The sequence below is a fragment of the Camelus bactrianus genome, chromosome 23, assembly GCF_048773025.1.
Source record: "Camelus bactrianus isolate YW-2024 breed Bactrian camel chromosome 23, ASM4877302v1, whole genome shotgun sequence".
In the NCBI taxonomy this organism is placed as follows: domain Eukaryota; kingdom Metazoa; phylum Chordata; class Mammalia; order Artiodactyla; family Camelidae; genus Camelus; species Camelus bactrianus.
In genome coordinates, this window is record NC_133561.1 from 15,673,627 (window position 1) to 15,701,553 (window position 27,927).

The 27,927-nt window shown below is 35.6% G+C and overlaps 1 protein-coding gene and 1 long non-coding RNA gene across 4 annotated transcripts in view; one reads left to right on the plus strand and one right to left on the minus strand.

The window, feature by feature from the left end:
* FBXO28 (F-box protein 28) lies at window positions 1-27,659 on the plus strand. 2 transcript variants are annotated; one of them, XM_074351668.1, is made up of 5 exons: window positions 1-307; window positions 11,068-11,177; window positions 14,876-15,014; window positions 19,377-19,458; window positions 21,121-21,252. In XM_074351668.1, the coding sequence occupies exons 1-4, from the start codon at window positions 41-43 to the stop codon at window positions 19,428-19,430; spliced, it is 570 nt and encodes a 189-aa protein (XP_074207769.1). In that variant the 5' UTR covers window positions 1-40; the 3' UTR covers window positions 19,431-19,458; window positions 21,121-21,252. The 2 variants fall into 2 exon arrangements, with proteins under 2 accessions (XP_074207769.1, XP_074207768.1); XM_074351667.1 differs by lacking the exon at window positions 19,377-19,458 and adding an exon at window positions 23,046-27,659 and having other exon boundaries at window positions 2-307; window positions 21,121-21,316.
* The window catches only part of LOC123613995 (uncharacterized), a 26,175-nt gene continuing 18,212 nt past the window's right edge, over window positions 19,965-27,927 (minus strand). For both annotated transcript variants that reach the window (XR_006721441.2, XR_006721440.2), the window contains exon 3: window positions 19,965-20,114. This is a non-coding gene — a long non-coding RNA (uncharacterized LOC123613995). The remainder of the gene's footprint in view (window positions 20,115-27,927) is intronic.

Below are 27,927 nucleotides of genomic sequence, written 5' to 3' on the forward strand. Positions count from 1 at the left end.
GTTCCCCTTGCAGTGGGGGGGAAGGAATCAAACCCCCAAGATGGCGGCGGCGTCGGAGGAGCGGATGGCTGAGGAAGGAGGCGGCGGCCACGGCGACAGCGGCTCCTCTTCGGCCATCGGCTCTACCCAGCGACTGCCCCCACCGCCCCCGCCCCAGCCCCCGCTGCCGGGGTCCCAGGCGCCCCCAGTCCCGGCGCTGGCTCCTGACCAGCTGCCTCAAAACAACACGCTGGTGGCGCTGCCCATCGTAGCCATCGAGAACATCCTCAGCTTTATGTCCTACGACGAAATTAGCCAGCTCCGCCTGGTGAGGCCCTCGCGGGACCCCCGCCGCCCTCTCTGCCGGGCCGAGGTCTGGGGAGGGCGGAGAGGGGAGACCGTTCCCCGGGGAGGGAACCCCCAGCGAGCCGCAGCCGGCACCAGAGCACCGAGCGCGCCCCTCCCGCCCTAGAGTCTCACTCCGGGCTGGTCAACGGGGCTTGTCCGAATTCCGCTCTTGCTTCGGGGCTGGGAGCGACTGCCTGTGGGAACTTCGCCCAGGGGGGCTCCGCGCCCCCCACCCGGAAGCAGGGCCGCGGGTGGGGAGGTGGCGGGAGGTGGCGGGAGGTGGCGGGAGCTGGGAGCCTTGAGCGTGGACGCCGGAGGGGTCTCGCCACCTGCCTTTTGTATATCACCTTCCAGCCCCCGGCCGGAGTTAAGGGCGAGAACTCCGAAGTAGGCGAAGTGATCCCAGCCAGGTTTGGTTTGTCTGCGAGAATAACGTATTGTTCCCCCAACCACCCAAGTTTTCTTGTTGCAGAAGGTACAGTCGGGTCGGTCAGTCCTTCCCCAAAGCCGGTAAAGGTTTTGAGGAATTCGAACGCGTTTCATAGCCTCAACTCCAGCGCCCCAGTTGACCGATAAAGTAGAACCCTGAGAAGAGACTATTCCGGCTTTGCCTCACCCCTGACACTTCCCACCCATAGTGAAGCAGCTTGCCCCTTGACAAGGTTTTTTTTCTCTCTTGCAGTTCATTTCCTAACTAGAGATGTACGCCCACCCGCCAGCTTTAGGAGAGGTTTTATACCTTAAAATCACAGTAGGTCAGTCCATGATTTATAAAAATGAATTTGTCATTGGGATTTTGCTTCACTTCAGAGGTTTGACTGAAGGTTTGATAAATGTCTTAGTTAAGCCAAATATTTCGCTTCCTTCCAGTGCATTTATCTTTAAGTGGTAAGAAAATTGAAGGAGGTGGACATTTTGAAATGATTGCAAACCGATTCTGTGTAGAAGCTGAATCTGTGGTCGGGGTTGTTTCTAACAGGACAAAGACGTATTTCTGAATGTGCTGTGTATAGCATTTTCTTAATAATCAATATGCCATATTTTAGGTTTACACCGTCAGTTTAAAATTGATTATAATTGTATTTTTGAAATGAAAGTATACTTATTTTTTAAAGAAAGCTTATAAATATTCATTCAAACTGGTCGACAGCTTTTTTTCTTGTCAACACAGCAGATCAACCATGCCAGTCTGTAGGATGGAAAATTCTTCATTTGAAAAGTGATATTTCAAAATGATTGTCCCTTAATTTCTAAAACATGTCATCCTAGAATTTCTTGTAGAATCTTAAATAGCCCTTCAATTTTTATATAGGATGATATTTGATCAAAATTCGTGGTATACATTCCTTGGGTCTGGAAATTGGACATAACATTTGATTGAATTGAGCCTTTCAGCCAGACAATGGCTTTGTACAGCTTGGAATGTTCACAGTTCTGTTTTGTAAGTGTTGAGGAAAACTGTGGGGGTTTTGTTCATTTGTTAGTCATTTTACTTTTTAAAAAATTTAAAACATTTTTAAGGGGGGAATCTTAGGGGACAAAGTTAAAACACATCTCACAATTTATTAGTAAATGACATCTCTTTCAAGTGAAATATTTAGCTGCAATCCTTTAAGCGGTTATCTATTCTAGGATTTTAAAAAATACAAATCTGTAGTTTCAAAGATTTTTTTTTCATAAGGAGTCCCTTACCACCCCTCCAGTCTCATCCCCCCCACCAAAGGTTCTACAGCTAGTTTTACATCTCAAAGATGGGGTTTTTTTTCCCTCTTCTTTAGTAATGGTGAAGTGCTTTTTTATTCCTTTCTTTACTTAAAGTTAATGGATAATTCTTAGGTTAAATGGATAATCTTTTGTGGGATTTGAAAGTATCTGGTTTTAGGTTCATTGGTTTGGTGTCGTAAGGTACAATTCAAGTAACATGAAAGATTCTTTCTTGCCACTAGATGTCAGCATTAATTTAATTATGATCTTTTAATGAACTTGGCAGTCTAGAGACACTGCCTGGTAGGTAGATGTTTTACATGCCTTTTCTAATTTAAGTGGTCATTTATACCTAATGAACTGTTTGCCCCCCCCAAAAAAAAAATTTGATAGCAGTATGTATGCTGCTGTCTGGCATATAAATTACATAGTTTCTTTTATTGTTAAGTATTTTTTTAAGTGGAGTTAAAGTTGGATATACTTGAGAGAGAATGATGTAACTTAAGAACAGAATTGGTTTCATAAAGCTAAATGTCAGCTGTTTGGTGGTTGCTGAGCTAGTTTATGTATTTTTCAGGGTTTTTTTTCCCTTCCTTCCCAGTTTGCTTGCCTTATTAGGGCCTCAAATCGTAACTATTGTTAGCAGGTAAATTAGAGGACAGGTGTACAATCCATGGATTTACTACTCTGTATTTTATTTAAAAGATTTGCCCTAAGTTGAAATTGCTAAAATAACATTTTTCAAATATTTGTACAGTTCAGTTGATGATAGTCTTTGCTTCCGATTGCCATGAATAATTGAAATTTGCCTCTCCAGTCTAGTTATTTTCAAGGGACTGTTCAAATGCCTTATTAAATTGGATTTTGTTTTGTTTTTTCTGCCACTGACTATTGCTCCAAAAATATATGCATAGCCTGGAAATTCTAGTTACACAGAAATAGTTCTTTAAATACTTGACTCCTCCAGTGTATTTTAAATTACTGGTTTGAACATAACTTCTGAAATGACAAACATGTACTTTGAGTTGTTTTCTGGTAAATTACACAAATTTGTGCTGATGCGGCATTAGACTATCACCTAGGCCCCTTGACAGGTATAAGAAGTTTTGAAACAAGTGGCAAAGGTTAAGAAGCGAGGTCCTACCCCTACTCAGAGAGCAGATCAAAACTAACTTTGAATGTGTAACTTTGATTCATGAGCACAGTGTTCTCACCCACTGAAAAAATGAGTATGGAAGGCTTCTTAAAAGATGTTTTAGAGATCCTGTCAAATTTTTTCCTCTGTGGTTCTAGTGGAGCTCCTATAAATTTAATGGAATCCTATTAGGGGTTCAGAACATAAATTTGACTAAAAGTTAAATTCAGAAGTCATGCTTATTATTTGGAATGATACTTTTCAGTTGGTAACAAAGTACATAAAAATATGTGTTTTTGTCCCAAGATACTTCTCTAGAGCACTCTAGCTAGTTAAATCTGTTACCCATATATAGTTCCTTTCAAATCTTTTCTTCAAATGTGTTTGAAAACTTCAGTTAATACAGAGGGTTGATTATGATTATGGTAGAAAATATGAAAGAAAATGGGAAGCCATTACCTTTTTTTTTTAAGTAGGTAAGCTGTCTTCCTCCTATCTCTTGCTCTATACCAGTAGCTCTCAAATTTTTTTGTCTTGGGACACCTTTACACTCTTGAAAGTTATTGAGGATCCTAACAGCTTACCTTTGAAAATTCTAGAGAATACAAGAATACACAGTACATATTTCATTGACTGCCGTTACATGTCATGTTGCCTCTGGAAAACTTTGCTGCATCTTGTGAGAGAATGAGTATGAAAATGGCAAATAACATTTTAGTTTTATGAAAATAGTTTGGCTTTGCAAACCCTTGGAAAGATCTTGGGAATCCTAGGGTCCCTAGACCACATTTTGAGAACCACTGCTCTGTATTGCTGTATTATAGAAAATACACTCTGCATTGCTGGGTTTTTTCCCTATCATGTCATCTTCAGGTTATTGATTTTATTAACAAGTGCTTAAGTATAGGTAAGAAATTATAACATTTGGGGGACAATTCACTCTTCCTGCAGATTCGCAAAATAAAGGTATTTAGTCTGTAACTCTGCCCACAGTATCATCATTGAGGCAGAATGTACGTACCTTCCTTGAGCAAGTTTACAAAGCACCAGGATAACAAATGCATAGTAGTAAATACAGGAATGTTGAGGTTAATCAAGAGAGGCTTCCTCAGGATAACTAATTTTCATCCAGTTAGTAAAAGAACATTCCCAGCAGAAAAAAAAAATGACATATAAGGTAATGAAGTAATTGGAGAATGGTGACTTTTTCAGGGGTTAAGATGAGGTTGAATTTGGATGTGTGAAGTTTTAACTGTCCTAGATGAGTGGTCAGACTCCCTCGTACTTTCCACCATTTTTATTTAATAGGCCTGTCAAATTTAAGAAATTTTTTTTGAGAATCTCTAGGTTTGACAGCTTTTGGTGGGTGGAACAAGTAATGATGTTTGAAAAAAAAAAACAAAACAGGGAGCTGTCCCTCCTGGTCATCTTGGCTGACAGCTCCCTGCTCGAGTGTTTTTCCTTACTCAAGTGCAAAAAACAAAACAAAACAAAACAAAATCCATTTCTCAACATCTTCATTATTTCATAAAAAAGGCCAGATATACTCGTATACCTTGGTAAACTGAATAGTATAGATTGTTACAGTATTGAGGAAGGTACCTTCTATCCTAAAAGGATGGACTATTCAAAGTAATTGGACTAATCCAATTTCATGATTTTTGAGACTAGGAGCAAAAGATAACTCTTGTTCCAGGATTCTCCCAACTACCTACTTCTAGCATTTCACACTTAGGATTGGTTGAAACAAACGTCAGGTTGTTTAGTTTCCCAAACATCTTAGACCTCTCCAAGCACATGCTTTTTCTTCTGCCTACAACCTCTCCTTTGTTTTTCTCACCTAGAAAATATCTGTACCTTCAAGGTACAAAATATCTACTACTTCAAGTGTTGATAGCTCAGTAAAGCCTGTGATTGTAATCTGAACAGGTAGTATTTCTCACATATTATATTGGAATTATCTTTGGAAGTGCCTGTTTCCCACTAAATTTAAGCTCCACACAAACAGGGACATGTCCTTCCATGATGAATCCTTATGGCCTTAGATTGTCTATGATAAGTGCTCAATATTTGTTGAATAAATGAAATGGTTCTTAAAACATTTATTGCTTTGAGTAAACAACAGAAAATATGTCATTGTGAAGTAAAAGTGTTTTCTCTATAAATTGTAATAGTGCTGAAAAATCAGTTGCTTAACATTTACCTCCAACAGAAGAGATTGGAAAAATTTTGTAATTTGAAGCTTTTAGTTCATCCAGAATGTCTTCAACACTCTATAAGACCATTTTAAGAAGCTGATTGACTAAAAAAAAGTACTCTTATGAGAATCAAAATTAATAAGGTGGATCTATTTTAATGGTATAGACAAAAATTAATCAGAAAGGCTTTTCTGTTTGGCTTTAGGGTATAATATAGAAATCCTGCAAACAGACTTCTCTTCCTAATTGTTTTGTTCAGGCTAATATTAAAATAAATTTATGTTTTCTTTCCAAGTGAATATTTAGGAGAGATACCCAGAGAATTTTAAATTTGTTGTAATTTTACCAACAGACAATTGAGAATTAACTCTCTGTCTCTCCATATATAGTATTATATCTTAAACAATCCATGCCAGGTAGATAGAATTTTTTTTTATAAAAGGGTAAAGTATTCTTATGAAAGAGTTGTCAAGTGGTATCCGTAATTTTAATAGGTAAAGGGAATTAAGAGGAATTCACTAAAAAGACAAATAGGACTGACTCATTCTTTGTTCACTTTTTAAAATGATTTTATCACCTGTCATTAACTTTTTGCCACATTTGCTTTATCTCTTTGGCTTGTATGCTCATTCACCATTTGAAAGTAAGGTACAAATATAATGACATTTTACCCCTAAATACATTTATATAGTCACAATATCATCACTTCCGAGGGATTTAATATTACATTTTATATTCAGATTTTTCAGTTGTCCCCAAAAATGTTTCTTATGGCTTGGAAGGGTTGAAGAGGCAGTTAAGATTCTTAAATCTAATAAAGCATTAGTCTTTTTAATCTAGAACATTCCTCCCACTTTTTCACTTTTTTCATTCTTTCATGACTTTTTGAAGAATTCAGTCCAGATGGTTTGTCAAATGTTCTTCGATGCAGATTTGTCTGATTGAAAGGATTATAGGAAGATCTTGGTTTAGCTCCATCTCTAAACTTTAGCAATATTGTAAGAACCCCCACTAATGTCCTTAAAATCCTATATTGCCTCAAGAAGTCCTACTTTCTAGACTAGCATCATAGCAGTAGAGAATTATTTGTGACCCTGATCAGTTGAGGATAATTAGGATAATCGTTTCAGTCTGTATAGTGTCAGATCACTAAATTTAAAAGACAGTTTGGAAGACCTGGATTCTTAATTTCACTTTTGCCACTGAATGGGTGGATGACCTTGGTCAAATCATATAAGTTCTTAAGGCCTCAGTTTTCTCACTGAAGAAGAAAGGATAGGTTCTAGTGTCTAAGTTCCTTTGAATTCTAGGGTCTGATAAGCAGTGTAACCTTTGATAATAGCGTCCTGATTAAATTGGAGAAAACCATTAGCCGTTCAATTCATTTGAGAACTATAGAGCATGAAATAAGTACATAAAAATTTTGGTTCTATTACAATATTTCCTTGATTCTCAGATATAGTTCATATTTTAACATTTTTGAAATGAGAATACATCTTGATCAAATTGTATCTATATTATTGTGGCAGTACTTTCTTTTCCAGAAGAGCTTTTATTAAATTGATAACATATCTTGAAGTTTCTACAGCATCTTAAACAAAATTAAAGAAGTCCAGCATACTACACTTCAAGACATCTAGGACAAATATCTGAGAAAGAAATGCTGCCAATTATATTATAATATATCATATATTATAAGACTGTTCCACTGTCAAAATTTAAAAGATGAAAAATGTGCATCTTATGATCAACTAAGAATTGATATTAAAGATTAGGTTTAACAGGAAAATTTGGGGTTTCACAAATTTATGGTGTATGTGTCTTGCATGGTTAAGAAGGGCCATAGTGGCACAACAGATCGAAAAAGATTTCTAAATAAATACAAGTGAAGAAGAATTTTTATTACTGACCACTTAAGTTAGAAAATAATAAAAAGAATACACATGGCATTTTTAAGTCTTGAAGTAATTGACAAAGAAAAAAACCACATCTGTTCTTCATACTAGAACAGCAAATAGCAGAGGCACCAAGATTAATGTCTTCGTTGTAAACCGATTTATTCCATTAGTTTCCTTTTGTTTTTATAGTGTATATTTTTCCTAATCTCTCAATACACAATTGTTTTTGACATGGTCATCATCTTTGCATATTAGATTCCAGGATTTTATTTTACTGTCTTGGATAAATTGGCAGATTGCTAGGATTTTTATTTTAATCACTGGGGAAATGAAATTTCTTCCCTTTAGCCCCAGGAAATAGTTAAAATAGCCCCAGATTTAGAGCTTCACTTTAAATGAGATAACTTTGTTTTGCAAGTTAACATACATTGTCAGCAGTTATCGTTAAACTGCTCACCTTGGGGAAGATTAGTGTATTTCTGTTTTTCAGAGGTCACTTTGCTTCTTTCAGAGCCCTAGACAAAAGATGTATAATCTGTTGTGTCTTTGTTTTTATGCTATTCGTCAGTCCATGCTTAGGGAACATTTACAAAGGGAAGAATACCACATTAAATTCTGTTCTTTTCTTACAATATGGACTAATGCTTAAAATCTCTTTGGCTTTTGTGGTGCTATTCTAGTTTGTATTTTCTGATTTTTTAAAAATTGAAGTATAGTTGATTTACAGTATTGTATTAGTTTCAGGTATATATTTTCTGATCTTTTTACCAGCTTTTAAGGGTCAGTTGAGGCTCCATCTATAAGCCTTTATTTCTTGGCTTTTACTTCTTCATTTGGGGGTTCTTCTGCAGTGATTTCAGCTATCTTCATCTGAAATTTCCAGAACCATATCTGTAGTCCTGACATTATAGTTGCTTACAGAAAATGACCAGTCAACTGTCCCAATACCAGATCTTTCCAAAAATGGAAACTTTTTTCTCATTACTGTCTGATTTTTCCACTCAAAACATGGGAGATTTTATTCCTCTCAGCTTAGCCTGTACATCTGATCTATCTTTAGAAGTAGTTTGCTTGCTAATGGTTTATCCATTACAGACTTTGTGCCTTTGTCCGGTCAGCTCTAACTGAGCAGTCCTTGTCCTCATTTCCTTTAATTTTGGGGGAGGGGAGGGGTCATTAGGCTTATTTATTTATTTAATGGAAGTACTGGGGATTAAGCTACCATTGAGCTATACCCTCCCCCCCCTTGCTTCCTTTAAAGCCTAGTTCAAAACTTGTATCATGTGAGGTCTTCCTTGGTTGACCTTATCTGGTTATTTATTCATAGTCTCATCTCCCGGTCAATTGTATACTCATACTAGTCAGTACTTATATTCAGTTGCATTTCTAGATTATTACAAGATACCTAAATTCTAGTATTTAGCTAGATTCAGTGCAGCAAAATTCTACTATAATAAAATAATGTATAGACAATACCTTGGGAATTATTATTCTAGTAATTGACTTTAATTTTTTAATTTGTAAATGAATATTTTTCCAGTTTTATTTAAATTTAATTGATATACAGCACTGTATAAGTTTAAGGTGTGCAGAATAGGGATTTGATTTGCAAAAAAAACCTATGAAATGATCACCACAGTGCATTTAGTTCCATTATTCAACTCAGAAATTATCAAAGAGGTTGTAGAGTCCACAAAGACAAGTAGTATTCTTCTACGAAGTTGTGTTAGAGGATGCCTCACAGCAAGTAGTTTTAGCAACAACAGTAACAATAAAACCCTCAATTTTTATTCCCCAGAGGCACCACTTTCAAGTCTTTGTGTTGTTTTTCTTCTACTTGATGATATCTGTTGACTTTCTACTATGAAAGATGAGGATTCAGTCTGCTTTATTCCCCTTCATAATATACACACACAGACACACTCTCTTTTCCTTCCTCCAATAACATAATAAAAGTTTCTTTTTCTCCTCACATGAAGTTCAGTAGCAGTGTTTATGGCAATGTGATTATTCAGGATTAGGGCACTGGTTCTCAAAGTGTGGTCCAGGGATCCCAGAGGGGTTCCCAAGACCCATTCAGGGAGTGTGTAAGATCTAAAGTATTTTCATTGTACTAATTAAGGTATTTGCATTTTTTACTCTCAGTCTTTCACAAGTGTACAGTGGAATTAGCTCTGTGACGTGATGATGTCATCATTCTTAGAGCTAATGAAATCTGCACTTGTGTATTGTGTTTTCTAGAATTAGGTTCTAAGGTAAGCATACCTCAGTAAATTGAATGTAGAAGAAGCAGATAATGAAATTCACTTGTGTTCTATTAAACCATACATCAGAGATTTGTAAAAATGTAACTCATTAAATATTTTTAGAAACATTTACATTAATATATATTGTTATTTTTTCAGTAGATTCTGAACAAATGTTGATAACTTATTTAGTTAGAAATGGATTCCACTGTATTTTTAAATATAATTCATTAAAATTACTCTTAGTATTTAAACTTTATTATATTTTAATTTACTTTGAAATTGGAAAGAACCGTTTACCTTCGTACCTTTCATTTGACATACTGTGATTTAGGAGATATCTGGTGTTTAATATTAGTGTATCAAAACCTTTATTAGCTTCAACCCAGTTTACCAGAATGTTTGTCCCTGTAATCTCGGGCGAAAGCAAACTTGCAGCAAGAGTTTCATCAGTATTTCATTTCAACAAGTATTTGTCAAGCATTTGTGTTTGGGGACTGTGAGAAGTAGAAAGGTGCATACAATAGCCCCTGACTAATTGACTTAGCCTTGATGTAGGTTTATCTCAATAATCTCTCAGTGTCGCACTTTCAACATCCACACCTACACAGTGAGAATAAACTTTCAGTCACTGCAAAATTCTCAGGGAACAAAGAACAAACATTTTGTGTAGTTGGTTTCATTAAAATACGACAGATACTAGAATATCTCAGAAATATAAGAACTAAGTATATGAAGCAAAGTTTTCAAATTAGTACTAAGACAAACTTTATTTAACACAATTTTTATGTAGCACTTTATATTTTTTACCAAGTGATACAGCAAGCATTATTTCATTTAATCCTAATGATATCCCTATATACTAGGTACTATCCATACTTTACAGACGTCTGATTCAGGGTTTCAAATGGTAGCTGACTTGCTCAAGGATGTATAAAAGTTGGACTCAAATTTAGGTGTTCTGACTTCTGATGCTGTGCTTTTATTGTACAAAGATACCATATTTTTTAAGGATTCAAAATAGTTAAGATTTCATTATACCTGTTAAGATATTTTGGAGGATATGAAACTATCTAATACAGGCCTCGGCCATTGTAAACTGTCATAGTTAATCCAAATCACTAGAAGAAATAATGAAAAACTCTAATTCTGTTATAGATCATATAAACTTCGTGAGGGGTTAGACCCAAATTTTAATATGTATATTTGGATAAAGGAGAGTTTTCTTGTTCCAGACCATAAAAAATCTGATGTTGTTTTGCTGATCTTCAGAACTGTGGTCTCTGACCATGATAATGGGGATACATTCAGAACATTCAACAAATACCTAAAGTAAAGGAATAAAGTATTCCTTGCCTACACATAATACTAATTTTTAAATGCAATATTGCAAGTTATAATGAGGGATTTACCCACATAAATTGATTCATATAGCAAACTGGGGAACAATACTAGCACAGAGAACTTTCAGCCATCAGTTATGAGTCTAAGTTAATTCTGTATTATCAGTTTGGTTTTTTCTTTTTTAAATTGTTCTTTCTCCTCCTCTCTTCCCATAGGTTTGTAAAAGAATGGACTTGGTTTGCCAGAGAATGTTGAATCAGGGATTTCTGAAAGTGGAAAGGTATCATAATCTATGTCAGAAACAAGTGAAAGCACAGCTCCCAAGGTATGTTATGGTGAACAATGGCCATAATTTATCATTGGTTATTTTGTTTGTTTCTTGAATTTTTTTTTTTAATCTCAGTAAGGTTTACATGTTAAATGGTTTCCAAGTTTTTGTAGCAAAGGGTACACAGATCACAATAAATGATTTTACTATGGTTTGTTCACTCTCACCATATCTGTTCAGCATTTTAGTTTAAGGTCAGAGCATTTAGGCAAGAAAATGAAATAAAAGGCATCTAGATTGAAAAGGAAGAAGTAAAGCTCTATTCATAGATGACAGGATCCTGTACATCTGTGATATTATATAAAAGATACAGTAATTATTAGTGCTAATTAAACAAGTTTAGCAGGGATACCAGTTACAAAATCAGTATACAAAAATCAATTGTATAATTCTTTGCACTATTGATAAATGATCTCAAAATGAAGTTAAAACAACTCTAGGGGGAGGGTATAGCTCAAGTGGTAGAGCACATTCTTAGCATGCATGAGGTCCTGGGTTCAATTCCCAGTACTTCCTCTAAAATTAAATAAATAAACAAACCACAGTTTTTTTAAATTCCATTCACAGTAACATTGAAAATAATAAAATACTTAGTAATAAATATAATGAAGTCTGAAATTTGTACATTAAGAACCACAAGACATTGTTAAAAGATATTAAAGAAGACTTAAATAAATGGAAAGGCATTCTATGTTTATGGATTGGAAGATTTCATATTAAGATGGCAGTACTCCCCAGACTGATATATACATTCAATGCAACCCCTATCAAAATCTTGGCTGTCTTTTTTTGCAGAAATTGACAGACTGATCCTGTAATTCCTATGGAAATGCAAAAGACTCAGAATAATCAAAACAATCTTGAAAAAGAAGAACAAAATTGGAAGACTACCACTTCCCAATTTCAAAACTTACTACAAAGCTACAGTTATCAAAATAGTGTGATACTGGTATGAGGATAGACATATAGCTCAGTGGAATAGAATTAAGAGGCCAGAAAATAAACCCATACATTTTTAGTCAGTTGATTTTCCACAAGAATGCCAAGACAGTTCGGTGGGGAAAGAAGTGTTTTCAACAAATGATGCTGGGATAAAAGAATGAAGTTTGACACCCTTCTCAAACCATATACAAAAATTAACTTAAAATGAATCATAGACTTAAGTGTAAATGTCAGTGCTGTACTATAAAACCTTGAGAAGAAAACAGTCATAAACCTTCATGAACTTGGATTAGGCAAATTTTTTTGTATTTTTTTTACTTACAGTATAGTTGATTTACAATGTTGTGTTAGTTTCTCATGTACAGCATAGTCATTCAGTTAATACATATATTCTTTCTCATATTCTATTTCATTGTAGGTTATTATAAGCTATTGAATATAGTTTTCTGTGCTATACAGTAGGACTTTGTTGTTTATCTATTTTGTATATAGTAGTTTGTATCTGCTGATCCCAAACTCCTAGTTTGTCCCTCTCCCTCCTTTCCCCTTTGGTAACCATAAATTTGTTTTCTATAGCTGTAAGTCTGTTTTTGTTTTCTAAGTAAGTTCATTTTTGTCATTTTAGATTCCACATATAAGTGATACATGATACTTGCCTTTCTCTGTCTGACTTACATCACTTAGTGTAATAATCTCTAGGTCCATCCGTGTTGCTGCAACTGGCAAAATTTTATTCTTTTTTATGGCTGAATGGTATTCCTGTGTGTGTGTGTGTGTGTGTGTGTGTGTGTGTGTGTGTGTGTGTGACAACTTTCTTATCCATTCATCTGTTGATGGACATTTAGGTTGCTTCCGTGTCTTGACTATTGTAAATAGTGCTGCTATGAACACTAAGGTGTATGTATCTTTTTAAATTAGAGTTTTCTCAGGATATATACCCAGGAGTGGGATTGCTGGATCATATGGTAAGCGTACTTTTTGTTTTTTTAAGATATCTCCATACTGTTTTCCATAGTGGCTGCACCAGATTACATTCCCACCAACAGTGTTGGAGGATTTCCTTTTCTCTACAGCGTCTCCAGCATTTATCATTTGTGGACTTTAATGATGGCCATTCTGACTAGTATGAGGTGATCTCTCTTTGTGATTTTGATCTACATTTCTCTGATAATTAGCAATACTGAGCATTTTTTCGCATACCTATTGGCCATCTGTATATCTTCATTGGAGAGATGTCTGTTTAGATCATGTTCGTTTTTTGATTGGATTGTTTTTTGTAATTGAGTTATATGAGCTTTTTTATATTCTGGAATTTAAGCCTTTGTCAGTCATATCATTAAGCAATGCTTTTTTAGATAGACACCTAAAGCATAAGTAACAAAAAAAAGTAGACAAACCAGACTTCATCAAAGTTTAAAATTTCTGAGCCTCAAAGGACACCATCCAGAAAATGGAAATTCTAATCACAGAATGGGAGAAAACATTTGTAGTTCATGTATCTGTTAAGGGATTTGTATCCAGATTGTATGAAGAACTCTTACTAGTCAACAATAAAAAGATAAATAACTCCAAATTGAAAGTGGGCAAGGATTTGATAGAAATTTCTCCAGAGAATATATACAAGCGCATCAAAGATACTCAGCATCATTAGTCATCAGGGCATTAGGAATCAGAATACTGTGGGGTACCACTTTACAACCATCAGGATGGATGGCTAAAATTTAAAAAGACAAGTGTTGGGAAGGATATGGACAAATTGTATCCCTCATCTGTGACTGGGGGGATTATAAAATGGTGCAGCCACTTGAGAAGACGGTTTGTTTCTCAAAAAGTTAGGCACAGGGTTACAAATGACCCAGCAATTTCACTCCTAGGTATATATCCAGGAGAAATGAGGCTGTGTCTACACAAAAACTTGTACACAAATATTCATAGCAGCATTATTCATCATAGTCAAATGTGGAAACAACCCAGAAGTGCATCACTAGATGAATTGATAATCAAAATGATGATATGTCTACTAATAGAATATTACTCAACAGTAAAAAGTAGTGAAGAACTAGTGATACATGCTACAACATGGGTGAACCTTGGAAACTGTGCAAAGTGAAAGAAGATAGACACAAAACTCCACATGCTGTTATGATTCCAGTTATCAGAAATGGCTGGAATAGGCAAATCCATAGAAACAGAAACTAAATTAGTTGTTACTAGGGGCTAGGTAACGGAAGAGATTGATAATGGTTACAGGCTCTCTTCTTGTGATAATGAAGATGTTCTGAAAGTAGATAGTTCTAATGGGTACACAGCTGTGACTATACTAAAAACTATTAAAGTGTACACTTTAAAAATGAATTTTATTATATGTTAATTATTTCTCAGTAAAACTTTAAAAAGTTCAAATGAGCTGATTTTAAAGGCAAAAATATATGGTTTCTTACCTTTATGTCCATGTGTAATTCTTTTATCTAATTTCTCTTATTGTAATAGCCATTAGGATTGATATAGTACAAAGCAACAAAACAAAACAAGAAAAACCTTTTTTCCAAATATCTTATCAATGAGTGCTAGTCCTTGGTAAGAATTTCTGAACACAGTGACTCATTTTTCGTTACAATTAATTAAATTATGACCCAATTGTAGATTTCTAAATTAACATGTAAATGTTAGGCTTACATTAAGGCATTTTGAGTGCTTAACGTTTTGGTCTACAATACTTCTTTTAATGGTTGCCCCCCCTTTTTTTTTTGTAGAAGAGAGTCAGAAAGGAGAAACCATTCTTTAGCTCGTCATGCAGACATCCTTGCTGCTGTTGAAACAAGGCTATCACTGTTAAATATGACTTTCATGAAGTATGTGGATTCCAATCTTTGTTGCTTCATCCCAGGAAAGGTAAAATAGAATTGCTTACCTGGAACAGCTGGATTGCACTGTATAAACTTTAAATTATTATAAAGTTGCAAAGTGATTTTTTTTTAAATGACAGAATTATTCCTGCCTCTTTGAGTGAGTTTCTATGAATGGATTTGTTTAGCTTCTATGTAGTAACTTAATAAATATATAGAACTTATGTGCTCTTTATATTTAAAATTCTAATTATAAAATACACATTCTTTAGAAGCCCTACTATTCTTCAGAAGAGCTTTTTAAGAATTCATGCTCAAGAAAAAATGTTGAGATTTTACTCTTTGTTAAGATGCCAGAGTGACAGCAATGAAAACGATAGGTATTGTCCCTGCCTTCAAGATTGTTATAATCTTAGGGAGGCAGAGTAGGAGAGACAGGTTGGTTTTGTTTTGAGAAATCTTTCATGGAGACAATTTACAAACTTCCAGATCTGACAAGAATACATAATTTTTGTGTAGCAGTATACTCAGAGCTAAGTAATAGTGCTGTTTAACACAGAAATAAGTATATTGTGGTGTATTTATTGTTACTAAGTTAATAAAGACCCCAACATTCAACATGCTACTCATACCTTCACTAGTATCTTGCTTCTTGAATTGAGTGTAAATTCAGAATGAAGTAGTATCTGTATCTTTTTATGTGGAAGGGATGGGGTGGAATTAAAGGTAATTTTGCTACTTCATTGATACTGATAAAAGGCTCCCTTAACATGGTTGGAACTAAGTAATACCTAGTAAAATCTGAATGTCCTCTTTTTGTTATTTCCATAGATAATTAACATGGGCAACATTTTATGTGTACTTTTTCCATTTTCAATCTATGATGTTTATTGGGAGTCAGGGGAGTTCTGTTTTTTATTTTATTTGAAGTATTCTTTGATATAGCTCACGTTCCTCATATTAGCTACTATTGCTTTTGTAGGGGGCTATAAAAGGGTGACCAGTTAGAAACTTTAGATTCTGATTCTCAATGCCAGATTTTATCCAGGTCTGATTCATAGCCCTTAACTCTTTTTTTTTAATTGAATTATATATAGTTGATTTACAATGTTGTGTTAGCCTTAACTCTCAAGTGTTCCTGGGATGTTCACTGAACTGGAATAGGTTGTCTCCTATAGTCTCATAGTTTTTATTGTGTATCTTATAATGTTAAGATTATGAATATTTAAGAAACATCTCCAAGTTTCATGTTTTTTTGTTTTTTTAGGGTGGGTGGTGGGGAGAGGTAATTAGGTTTATTTATTTATTTCCTAATGGAGGTACTGGGGGTTGAACCCAGGATCTTGTGCATGCTAAATAAGCACATGCTCTACCACTGAGCTATACACACACCCCCCTTTTTTAATTATATTTTCTTTATTTATTATTATATTATTTAATTATTTTAATTTGGCTGGTTAGGGGAGGTAATTAGGTTTATTTATTTTTAGAGGGGGTACTGGGGATTGAACCCAGAGCCTTCTGTATGCTAAGCATGTGTTCTACCACTTGAGCTATACCCTCCCCCTCAATGTTTCATAACCTCAGAGACAGTTTAGTCAGTTGTTACTAACAAGAGTTGAGTAGCTTGCAGCAAAGTCTGTGTGGCCTGCAAAGATGTTTTCGTTTCTGCCCTTTGCAGAAGTTGCCCATCTTTTTGTTCTAGTTCATCAGGATCATGTGGTTGGAATGATGATATTTACTGTCTAGACAAATGAGATTAAATCCAGTTGAATCCTGCTCTTTTTTGGAAACCACTTGTTGACTTTTCACTTTAAATTCTAGTACCAACTAAGGTGGTAGAAATGGAGAATGGAGAATAACAGATACAGTCAAACCATGCTGTATAAAGAAATACTCAGAAAATCTTAAATGCACTTCAGTTTTTTAAATATGGAAGAAAAAAATTTAAATAAAAGGGATGGAAAGGAAAAATAAGGATATCTCAAATGGAACAAAAAGACAAAAATAGAAAATGAGAACATATGAGATTCAGTATTTTGATAGGAACTTTGTTTGCTGAACATTAAACAAAGAAATTATCACTCATCCACAAGAGTCAGAACGCTTAAATGATACTGATAGTATGTCATTTATTACTGTGCCACTTTAAACAAAAGCATGACAATAAATTGCATGTGTTAGAAATATGATAGTTATTTCCTTTTTTTTTTAATTTGCATTCTTTTTTCTTGAGGTATAGTCAGTTTACAATATTGTATCAATTTCTGTGTACAGCATCCATTTGGTTTCTTACCGTACTTTTTTAAAACTTAAAAATATTTTTCGTAACTATTATATCTCAAGCCTGGGTAGGATTCTGTATGCGGCATATTATTTGAAAGGGGTAGAAACAGCAATTAAAGAGTTTAGGTGACCTTGCCTAAGACCTGTGATCTTTACACTGGACACAAGACTCATGCCATTACATTCCTGTTGCTAAAGTAATTTTCAGAATGTAATTAAACCTACTCAGAAAATGAAATACTTTAAAAATTGGTAAATACTATGCTTTCTTAATATGTGTCTCTAAAGCCATTGCAGCCACTGGTGACTGAATGCTAGAAGCCATTTGGTTCTAACATGCAGTGTCCTTTTTTCTTTACCCTGTCCTTCACTTGTAACTTTTGGACAGAGGAAAGAAAATATTTTTAATTTTCTTGAAAACATAGATAATGATTCTTGACTAAAATAGTCTCTATATAGTAAGATTTGAAAACATTAAGTTTTTTAATGGAAGACTTGAGCAAATAGAGATACCTTGGTTTCACACTATATTTAGAAGGCTAAATATAGTAAAGAGAAGAATATTTGACAAATTGGTTTACAGATATAATTTAGTATCAGTAATCCCTATGGGATATTTTTATATGAAATTAATTCTGAAGATAAGAGTTATGGAAGAGGATTAACTGCACAATAAATTTTTTTAAAACCTAGAATAAATGCATGGTACATGATAGCTCTGTATACATGTTGATTTTCTATGCTGTCACCTGTCTGTCCATCCACATCATCCATCTACTCAGCTCCACTCTGTTCTAACTCCCCTTACCCATTGAAATTCTTACTTCTCACTGCCAAGTCCTTCATTAGGCGTACTCAGTTCTTTCAGACAGATCTTATGTCTCTCTACTTTCATTTTTAAACACAGCACTTTGCTTGTACATTGAACTTACTACAGTTTGAGCTACCCTTCGCTGCTTATGAGTCTTTCACTAAGTCATCTTGCATTGGGTAAGATGTATGTCTTATTCACGCTGGAATCATTGTAACAGTCATTTCTAGTCTAGCTCAGACATACTGTGAATATTCTTCTGTCTACTAGTATTTATGTACATAAACATAATATGGATAGATCTATTAATAAAGCTGTGGATACTATTTCAAGTATTGTTATCTTTTTAAAATCCCTCTCAATATAAATTCTGTTAACCATGACATTTATGTTCAAAACAAAATCTGGCCTCTAAAATCCTATTTTTGTATTGAGTGTAACCCTGTGGCTTGTCCCTGAACAGTTTTATTTAGTGTGTCAATATTGACCAATTTATGATGTTTGACTACCTTTATCATTCATGTAACAAATATTCATTGAGTATTTATTGTGTGCCAGGCACTGCTAGGCTGTGGGAATCTGACAGTGAAACTAGAAATGGTCTCTTAGCTCATTGAGCTTCCTATATTATGTGAACGCAGAAATGAACAGAAAGATGTATTTACAACTTGTAATGTGTATTCTGAGGGGAAAATAAAGGATTTGATGAAGATGTTAACATGATTTAAACTGAAAGAGGATTCAGAAAAGACTGCTTTCTCTGGGAAAGTGAAATGTTACTGAGACTTTTTCTTCCTTATAACACACATGTAAAAACTTTGATAAACACAAAACTACTGTAGATCACTTAATATCCTCACACTAGTACCTAGAACCTCAGTCACTATGAAGGACCTTTAAAAAATACTGTATTACTACTTTAACTTATTTTTTTATTAACCATTTCTTAATTATATATAAATAATTAGGCCATTTTTTTCAAAGCTTTGAGCGTATGCTAACTTCCATACATTTTTACTATTTGGAGATACAGATACAGGTTGCATATTTCTAACCCTTGCACTCCTTAAGCAAGCCAGGCTGGCTCTGACCTTGAAGCCATTGCCATTATTACTGCTGCCTAAATGCTTTTCTCCACAGATCTTCAAGTGATTCGTTCCTCTTAATCATTCAGTTTTACCTTAAATATGTCAAAGAAGCATTTCCTGACTACCTAGTCTAATGTTATTACCTCTTCCCCCAACAGTAACTATCACATTTTCCTCTTTTTTCCTCATGGCACTATTTTAAATTATTGTTTGTTTACTTCAGCTTCGTGAGAAGATTTTGTCAGCCACCTTCACTGTTCTTACTCCAGTGCTTTGAAAAGTGATGCATACATAGTGAGAATTCGGTAAATGCTTGAATAATGAATGTTTATCTTACAAGTTAACATATGTTAGTATAATTAAACTGTAAGCCCAAGAGAAAGTACTCTTTTTTCATTTTTTTAATATATGTGATAATTCCTAACATGGTAGCTCAGTAAGTTATTATCAAAGAAAATAGTATTTTTTTCTAAAATGAGTTCATAATCTAGTAGCAATGCCAGAAATAAATGTATCATTTAGCACTAGTACCTCGGAATTCTGCCTTTGATTATCTTATTCTGTATCTTCTGGCCTCACTGTCATTTGCAGTTTCTCTTCTGAACTCCTAATATGCATCTCCAGATACTCCTGCCTGGCTAGTATCATCTGCATGTCCCGTGTAATTCAAAACCAGCACATCTCATCTCCTGTTACATTTGCCTACACGTATACCACCGCAGCCCAGGCTGATTCCTAGTCATCTCGCCAGGCCCACTAACGTGCCTCTCCTGTGAAGTCTCAGATTCACGATAAGAATACACCCTAACAGTTCAGTTTTGCCAACATTTATTAGGCACACATGATGGTAGACTGACAAGGATTATCTCATTGCCCTGAGAGTCTAGAAAGTGTTGAGGACTGTGATTTGTCCTGGTACTGTTCTGCAAGATTATGTGTTTCTCTAGCAGTACTCAGCAGCCTGAAAAAAGAGAAGAAAAGGCAGATTATAAGATTGTTCCAGAGTTGGATGCTGGCCAGATAAATGCAGTAGTGACAGTGAGTGGGATTCAGGGTGGGTTTGAGATATTTTGGTGACAGAATGGTTTGGCTGATTAACCCACAGTTCTTGTTAGGTGAAGTCCCATTGGAATAGATGTTATCCAGACTGGAGACCTTTAGAGGTGTGAGTTATTATCTTCATGTCTACGTGGAAGCCATGGGAGGTATTAATAACCTCGCAGGGATTAAAGCTGAGGGCAGGATGTCTAAGGAAGGTTCAGTTACCATTCCAGCAAGAGAATTAGGAATCAGGAGTGTTAGAGCTTATTTCTTCTCCATGTGTATATGCCTTGTGTTTCCCCATTGCCGTTATTATTAAAAAGAAAAAGGATCTTTTGCTACCCTTTAGTGATAGCAAGAAAGTGGGATCTGAGGAGACCTCATTCCAATCCACAGCAGGTCTTAGAGAAACAGAACTTAAAGGATAGAGCACGTAGTGGCAGTGTGAAGGACAGAAGGAAATCAGGGTGAGTCCCTGGGGCTTCGGAAAACAGTGAAGTGGGTTTGGAGGATTAATAGAATATGAGTTTGGGTAGTTCCCCCATCCCTACCCCTGCTTGCTTTCAAGATTTAATTCCTTAGTTTAGTGTTCAGGTTTCTTTAGCAATTTGTATATCCTTCTTTACTTCTTTACACATGTCTCTCCCCAGTTATACTGTGATTTCCTTCAGGGCAGGATCTGTATTTTAATCATTCTGAATCCTTTGCCCCAGTAAGTATAGTACAGAAAAGATGCTTAATAAATACAAATATGAAATGTTTAAAGTATTAGAATAAGCCCAAAGCCATGTGTCACAGATAATGTTATCAGTTGTCAGTATATCAGTTAAGTCATCCCATAGGTGTTTATAGGACTTGCAAAACAAGCAGTCCTATTTTCTTTTTTTTTTTTAAACTGAAGTGCTAATGAGAGCTCATTATTTTAGGTGATTGATGAGATTTATCGTGTGTTGAGATATGTCAATTCTACCAGAGCCCCTCAGCGAGCTCATGAAGTACTTCAAGAATTAAGGGATATTTCCTCCATGGCAATGGAATACTTTGATGAAAAGATTGTTCCAATTCTAAAGAGGAAATTACCAGGATCAGATGTATCTGGAAGACTCATGGGCTCTCCTCCAGGTATCTCTTGTTTATAATATGTTCAGTTTATAATAATGTTTATGTAGCTTTATAACTAGCTCCTTCTCCCTACTTAACTGTTTATCTCGAACTTTTCTGACTCTGTAACTGTATCTCATTTTTAATGACAGGTTGGCTTACAGGCATAACTTATGTAACTGATCCCCTGTTACTAAGCACATTTGTCTCCAGATTTTCAGTATTTAAACTATACTCTGAAGAACAATCTCGTGGCTAAATCCCTGTCCCTGTCCACAACTATTAGAATAAATTTATTAGAGCAGAACTGCTGGATATATGTGTGTATGTTTTTTGATGTTTCTGACTAATTAGTATTCATTGTCCTAAAATAGAATCAAATATACCAGACAAAACCCAAAAAATTCTTCATAGAAATAACCAATTAATTATTTCAGCCCCTGGAGTATCTAGCTGCTACTTTAAAAGACAGGGTGCCTAAGGCTATTTTGAACACTGTCAGATCCTGGAGACTTGTGCCCTTATCTACTGAAAGACTGAACTGTTCAGTAACTTCAACCCCTGCAAATATTTTAAATCAGGGAACAAATTTTAGTAAAACATTTTGTTTGTTCAGATCAATTAGCTCCCTGGAGTACTCAGTGGGGTAACTGAATGGCTCTCTGTAATGTAACAATAAAGCCTACACATCTCAGTGTTAATATATCTATTATTTACTGAGTATCTATTATGTGCACAGCACTGTACTGTGTCCTATGGAGACTAAAAAGAAGTGTAATACATGGTGTCTGGTCTCAAGAATCTTACTGTTTCATAAGGTAAGACATCCAGACTCAAATTATTGTAGGCAAGAGAAATAGTTTGAAGAAGTGTCCATTTAATTGCCAAACGAGTAGTAGAAACAGTGTTGAAGAAAATAAGATCATTATTGGTCTGATTAAGACTTCACAAGATTTAAGAATTGATCTGAACCTTGTTGATTGGCTCAAGATAAGAAGAAAGAGAAGAAAGAATGCATTAATCAAGGAGAATATTGTTTATTTTCATATACAAGGAGAATATTAGCCACATGGATTTAGGGTAGGCATGGATCCACCTGGTCCTTTAAGAAAATCTTCAGGAGATAAAGTTTTGTTTTGTTTTGTTTTTTTAAAGTAGGTTTTTAGTTTAAAATAGTGATTTTTATGCCTGTGTTATATTCTCTTATTCCTGAAACAGAATAGTTCCAAAGCTTCTTACACCAAGTCAGAAATTCTTCATGATCATCATGTGTGATGTAGCCCACTATTATTTGATGGTGTCCCTATTGTTTGGCTAATGTTGAAACCTTTGCCTATAACTAAGTGCAGAGAGGACTTAAGAATATGATAGGTAACTTGAATGTTTATGTGTGCTTGTGTGAAATAGGATGGAAAATAATTCTACTCTTAGTTTACTACTTGCATTTTCTTACTGAGTCTTAAAAATGTTTTATAATATTTTAAATCCAAGTTTATGCCATTGAATGCCCTTCTCCATTTGCTGGTAGTCCGTGTATTGCCACATGAACATGAGAATCAGAATTCAAAGTCATTTAGAATTAAAACAAGATGTCTGATTTATCTGTTGAACCAAATAGATTGCCAAGAAGAAATTATCAGAAGTGATATTGTTAAGGATACTGTTTTTGAATAAGTTTAATTAATGACATATTACTGGTTGTGAGACATTTTAAGTGATTAGTTGACCACTTTCAACTATTTCTCCACAGTTCCAGGACCTTCTGCAGCGCTGACAACAATGCAGCTCTTCTCCAAGCAAAACCCTTCAAGACAAGAGGTTACCAAACTCCAGCAGCAGGTTAAGACAAATGGTGCTGGTGTGACTGTTCTCAGGCGTGAAATTTCTGAGCTTCGCACCAAAGTGCAGGAACAGCAGAAACAGCTTCAAGACCAGGACCAGAAACTGCTAGAGCAGACCCAGATCATAGGTGAACAGAACGCACGGTTGGCAGAGCTGGAACGCAAACTCCGGGAAGTGATGGAAAGTGCAGTAGGAAACGCCTCAGCGTCTGGGCAGAGTGAAGAGTCTCCTCGGAAACGCAAAAAGGCCACAGAAGCCATAGACTCTCTTAGGAAATCTAAGCGTCTCCGGAATAGAAAGTAAATTGGAATGTGCTTCTAGCTCCAGAGGAAGACGTGGCTTAGTCGCTTGAGCAGTTACGCATATCAGGATCCTGTGAGCAACATGGTGTCCCCTAGGTGTCTAGGCTTTCAGAACACAGCTGAAACTTGAACTCTCGTGGTTGGGACATTCTTTTCCCGCTTCTCCTGGTTGAACTGACGCACAGAATCTTTTTACTTTGCAATAGATTTGTACTAACCAGACCTGTTCTATCATGTTTTGAGAAGTTAACTTTTTTCTGTGCAGATAATGTTTAAGTTTATTTGTTTCTGCATATATGCACATTACATAAGAATCTTAAACAAACCAGTCTTGACAGACAAGAAGTTCAGTTTAATACAGAAAATGTCCTGTTCACTTGAAAGAAAAGATCTACTTTTTAAATGGACAGTATCTTGTTTTTAAAAAAAAAAAAAAGTTGACTTTTTGTTATAAGTGACCTTTGTCTAGAATGTCTGAAAAGTAGTAAATGCTTTTTGGTATTGAAGTAATGGGTAACTAAAATGGACTCCCATAGTATTGACTGTAGGAGGGGCCTCTACAGTATTGACTATATATTTTTATAAACTACTGGCAAGGGACTTATCCAGTTGGTATATACATGTTTTCAGTTCTCTTTGGGCGCCATGTCCTACGTTTGCATGGATGGATGCATGCATTGCCTAGTCAACTCACTTAAAAAGCTCTTGCACTGGTATTGATCTTGAACCTCTGTACTTCTCCACTTTTTAGAGCGGCGTCTTAGTTTACTGAAGCGCTTGACATCTTCCACCACAACAGCTTGCCTCTGGGGGAGGGGGCGGTATTTGCTAGTCCATTTGTCCTCCAGTTTTACAGGAATAAGAGAATATTAAAGCCCACTGCTTTGTCTATTCTCTGTAGGGTTCAGGTACACTGGCTAAGGCAGAACCCCAAGTTCTTTCTCTTGATGGCAGACCTCTGGTAACTAGTACTGTTCCTTACTCACCACTGCGTGTCTCCTTGATCCAAGTGTGGTCATGACCGGTGTTGTGAATAGGGAACCCAGCTTGTGGGATGTAGTTTTGCCATGAAAGAAAGTTCATTGAAGAAAATTATATTATGAAAAAGCATTTTGAGCGTTTCATTTCTGGGGAATGACCTGAGGGGAAGCTTTTTAATATTCATTTCAAGCTTTCCTTATCCTAAAACTTTAAACAAAAGCTTTAATTTCGTTTGCACTCCTGTTTTGAGCTTGTAACTGGAAAAGCATGTCTTGCACTGTTCAGCCTCCTAAGTGGTCACTTTAACAACCTCCAGATTGTGTACAGTGGTTATTTTCCCCAGTTGTACATTTTTGAAACATTCACTTATTACTGTCCCAGTTTTATTTTAATGTACTAAATTATGTAGTTTATTATTTGACTATTAAGTTCTTTTAAACAGCTGTTGCCTTGGGCTTCAGTTATTTAAGATAAACTTAGGTGTAATGTAGAGTACTATCCCTTTCCAGGTGGGAGTTTGATACCTGTATAAAACCTAAGGTGTTGGTAAGTACCTTAGTTGAATCAAAGCACAAGGTCACCACCTGTCTTTATCCGTCCAACATGACATGGTTATGCATCCTATAGATTAACCTCACCAAGTGAAACTTTTTATCCATTTTTAACATTGTCCTTACATAATATTGTCCTTAGAGTTTGATCAATTCTTTGTCTAACTTTGAAACCCATTTACAATGTAGTATGTTTTCAATGAAAAACCATAAAATAACATCCAAGTGTTTCATGGCTTGTTGGGAAGGTAATTTTAAAATAAACAATTTCCAAAAAAACATTTGTCAGCCAAGGTCATCCATAAAAGTCCCCGTCTGGAACTCATTTTCTCAGCAGGTCTCATTTGTTTAATCATAGGATTTAGCCATACTGTCACAACTTTGGAGGAGGCCTACCGGAATACCCATGGCCTTTCATAGTCTACTTTCCTGGTAATGGGAAGACTTTTTAAAGTAACAAAGTACGTTTACAGGCTTACAAAGGATGATCCTTATGCATCAAAGGGATATGACCTCAGATGATTTTTTAATAGTTGTTAATAAATTATTTAAAGTTTCCTGGGTTTCTTTTTAAACTACATCTAGATACCCTAAATGTATCTATAGTCTTCCATTAGTTAACGTGAGTATTTGGCTTCCATAATAAGCATTCACACTATTAGAAGGCAGATTTTCTGTTTCAAATCCAAACTTCCGCAGTATACACTTGTAATCACCTGCCCATGTTAATGAGTTGCACTTGGTGCATGAACGCGGTATAGCAGGAGGAGATAAAGCACTACCGTTCAATTTGTTCTATCTGCGATCTCACCTAGACTAGCTAAAACGTGTTAGGATATCGCCTTGGCCAATTTGATAGCTGTTGTACTTGCTTCTGGATAGTATAATGGGATTTTAATTTCAACAAATCACAAAGTACTTCATCAGCTAAAACTGACGTATATTACAGAAAAATTGTAAATTAGCCTCCCAGGAGAACCATCCTGTCCTCGATTATAGGAAGTTTTCCTGTCATCTTCCTGGGGTGTCCTTCAGAGAAGACGTCTCTAGTTTAACGAGTCATTCCCATTTACAAATTGGTTATGGTACAGCACTACAGACAGATACAGTGTGGAAGGGCATATGTAAGAAAGGAAGAGGACTGCCTCCCCTCACCCACCACAGGGTCCTCTGCTTATCTCTCACATAGACTTGGCTTGGTTTCCACATATTCTGAAATATGAATTATTTTAGAACGTGAGGATATAGAACCTGTTGCTTTTCAAGCTCCTCTTTTGATGTACAGAGCCTGGAAATGGGCAAATATAAATGTAATCATACTGTTTTAAAAACTTGGGGTGCCATCAGGTACAAAGCCACTTGTTTGGGAAGCAACTTTTTTTTGTAAAACGTTTTTTGGAGTACTGAACTTTACAGGGGCTTGCCTTAATCTCTATTTAGTAGTTTCAAGATGTATGCGCTATTATTCTACTTGTTAAAATGTTAAAATATTCTATGTAGCCCCTGAAGTGGGTAAAACAGAGTATAAATAATGCCTAAATAAATAAGCTAAAAGGTGTCACTACAGTTGGATTTTTGAGAGAAAATGGACATGTGAACATAGGCTATGTGTAATAAAAATAATGGCACCTTACGATTGCACTATTTTATGCATTATTTTATATGCCATTTCATAGCCTGCACTTTAATCTCCAAAGAAACGATGTATGATGTCCCAATTGTTCCTTATTATTGATAAACTTTTTCCTAAGACAGGGCACTTAATTCTATTTTACTATACTGAATTAGTTTCTTGGAGGTGGATTCCTTTTTTGAGTTCTCTATTTCCTTAGCCATACTATTTTCCAGGATCTAGGAACTCCCTATCTTGTCTATTTCCAACAGTATATAATTTTAATGTAATGTGAAATCTGATACTTGATGATCAGCACATTCTTATGTCTGCTCTAGCAATGAGTACCCGTTTGTTAACATTTCTCAAACCCTCTAAACATAATCATGCTGTAAGTAAGATTCGAAGCCTGGAATAAAGGCATTCTGAAAGGAAATACCATGTATGATGCGGTCTCTTGGAAATGGCTATTTCTAATGTAAAATCCAATTTGAAATGCCATTCAGTTGTTTGACTTGGGATCTGAATTCCTTTCACTAGTCCTCAAAAGGTTAAGTTAAAAACTACTTTAAAATAACAAACTTCAGTAGCCCACCATCTGAGGTGAGTTATTTTCAAGAAATACTAAATAGTCTACAAAATTAGTTGACTGCTGCCTGCCATGATTTTATTTTTTAATAGCAATACATTTATATTTGTGATAAATATGATAGGCTTAAGTAATGGCCTTTTTCAGCTTCCTAAGTATCTTTTGTTAAATTCCTGAAATTCAAGCATTAAATTGAATTTTTCCTGTTGTGTCTGAAGAGAACCATGGGATTTAGAAGCACACTGGTAATCTATTAGGTCCATTGCCAAAGTATACTGGTCCATACTCAAAGCTATGCCAAAAGTTTGGACGTGTTTAAAATTCCTTTATGTGGTACCATGTCTGTTTACTTATGGTCATGAGCAACAATAAATTACTAGTCTACCTTCTGGAATTTTAATTGTTATAACCTAATTCAATTACTGGAAAGTGAAAATCACCTCCCGGTCACACAACAGGGTACGTAAATAAATGTGTTGTTACCAGTGTTACTTGTTTTCTTTGTATTTCATGCACAAAAGATTATGGAGCTCTCCTTCTAACAAATGACATGTTCATAGCTACCACCTCTTGAAGCAATCAGTGTGTGTTACGTGTGATTTTAACCCTCACAGCCGCTTTATAAAGCAGGTTGTGTTCTATCTAGGGAAGTTGAACTCGGGTTAAGCAGCATATCCACAGTGTTACGCAAGTAAGTGCGTACGTGGGATTTGAAGCCAGACCTACTTGCCTCCAAAGCTTATGTACATCTGCTA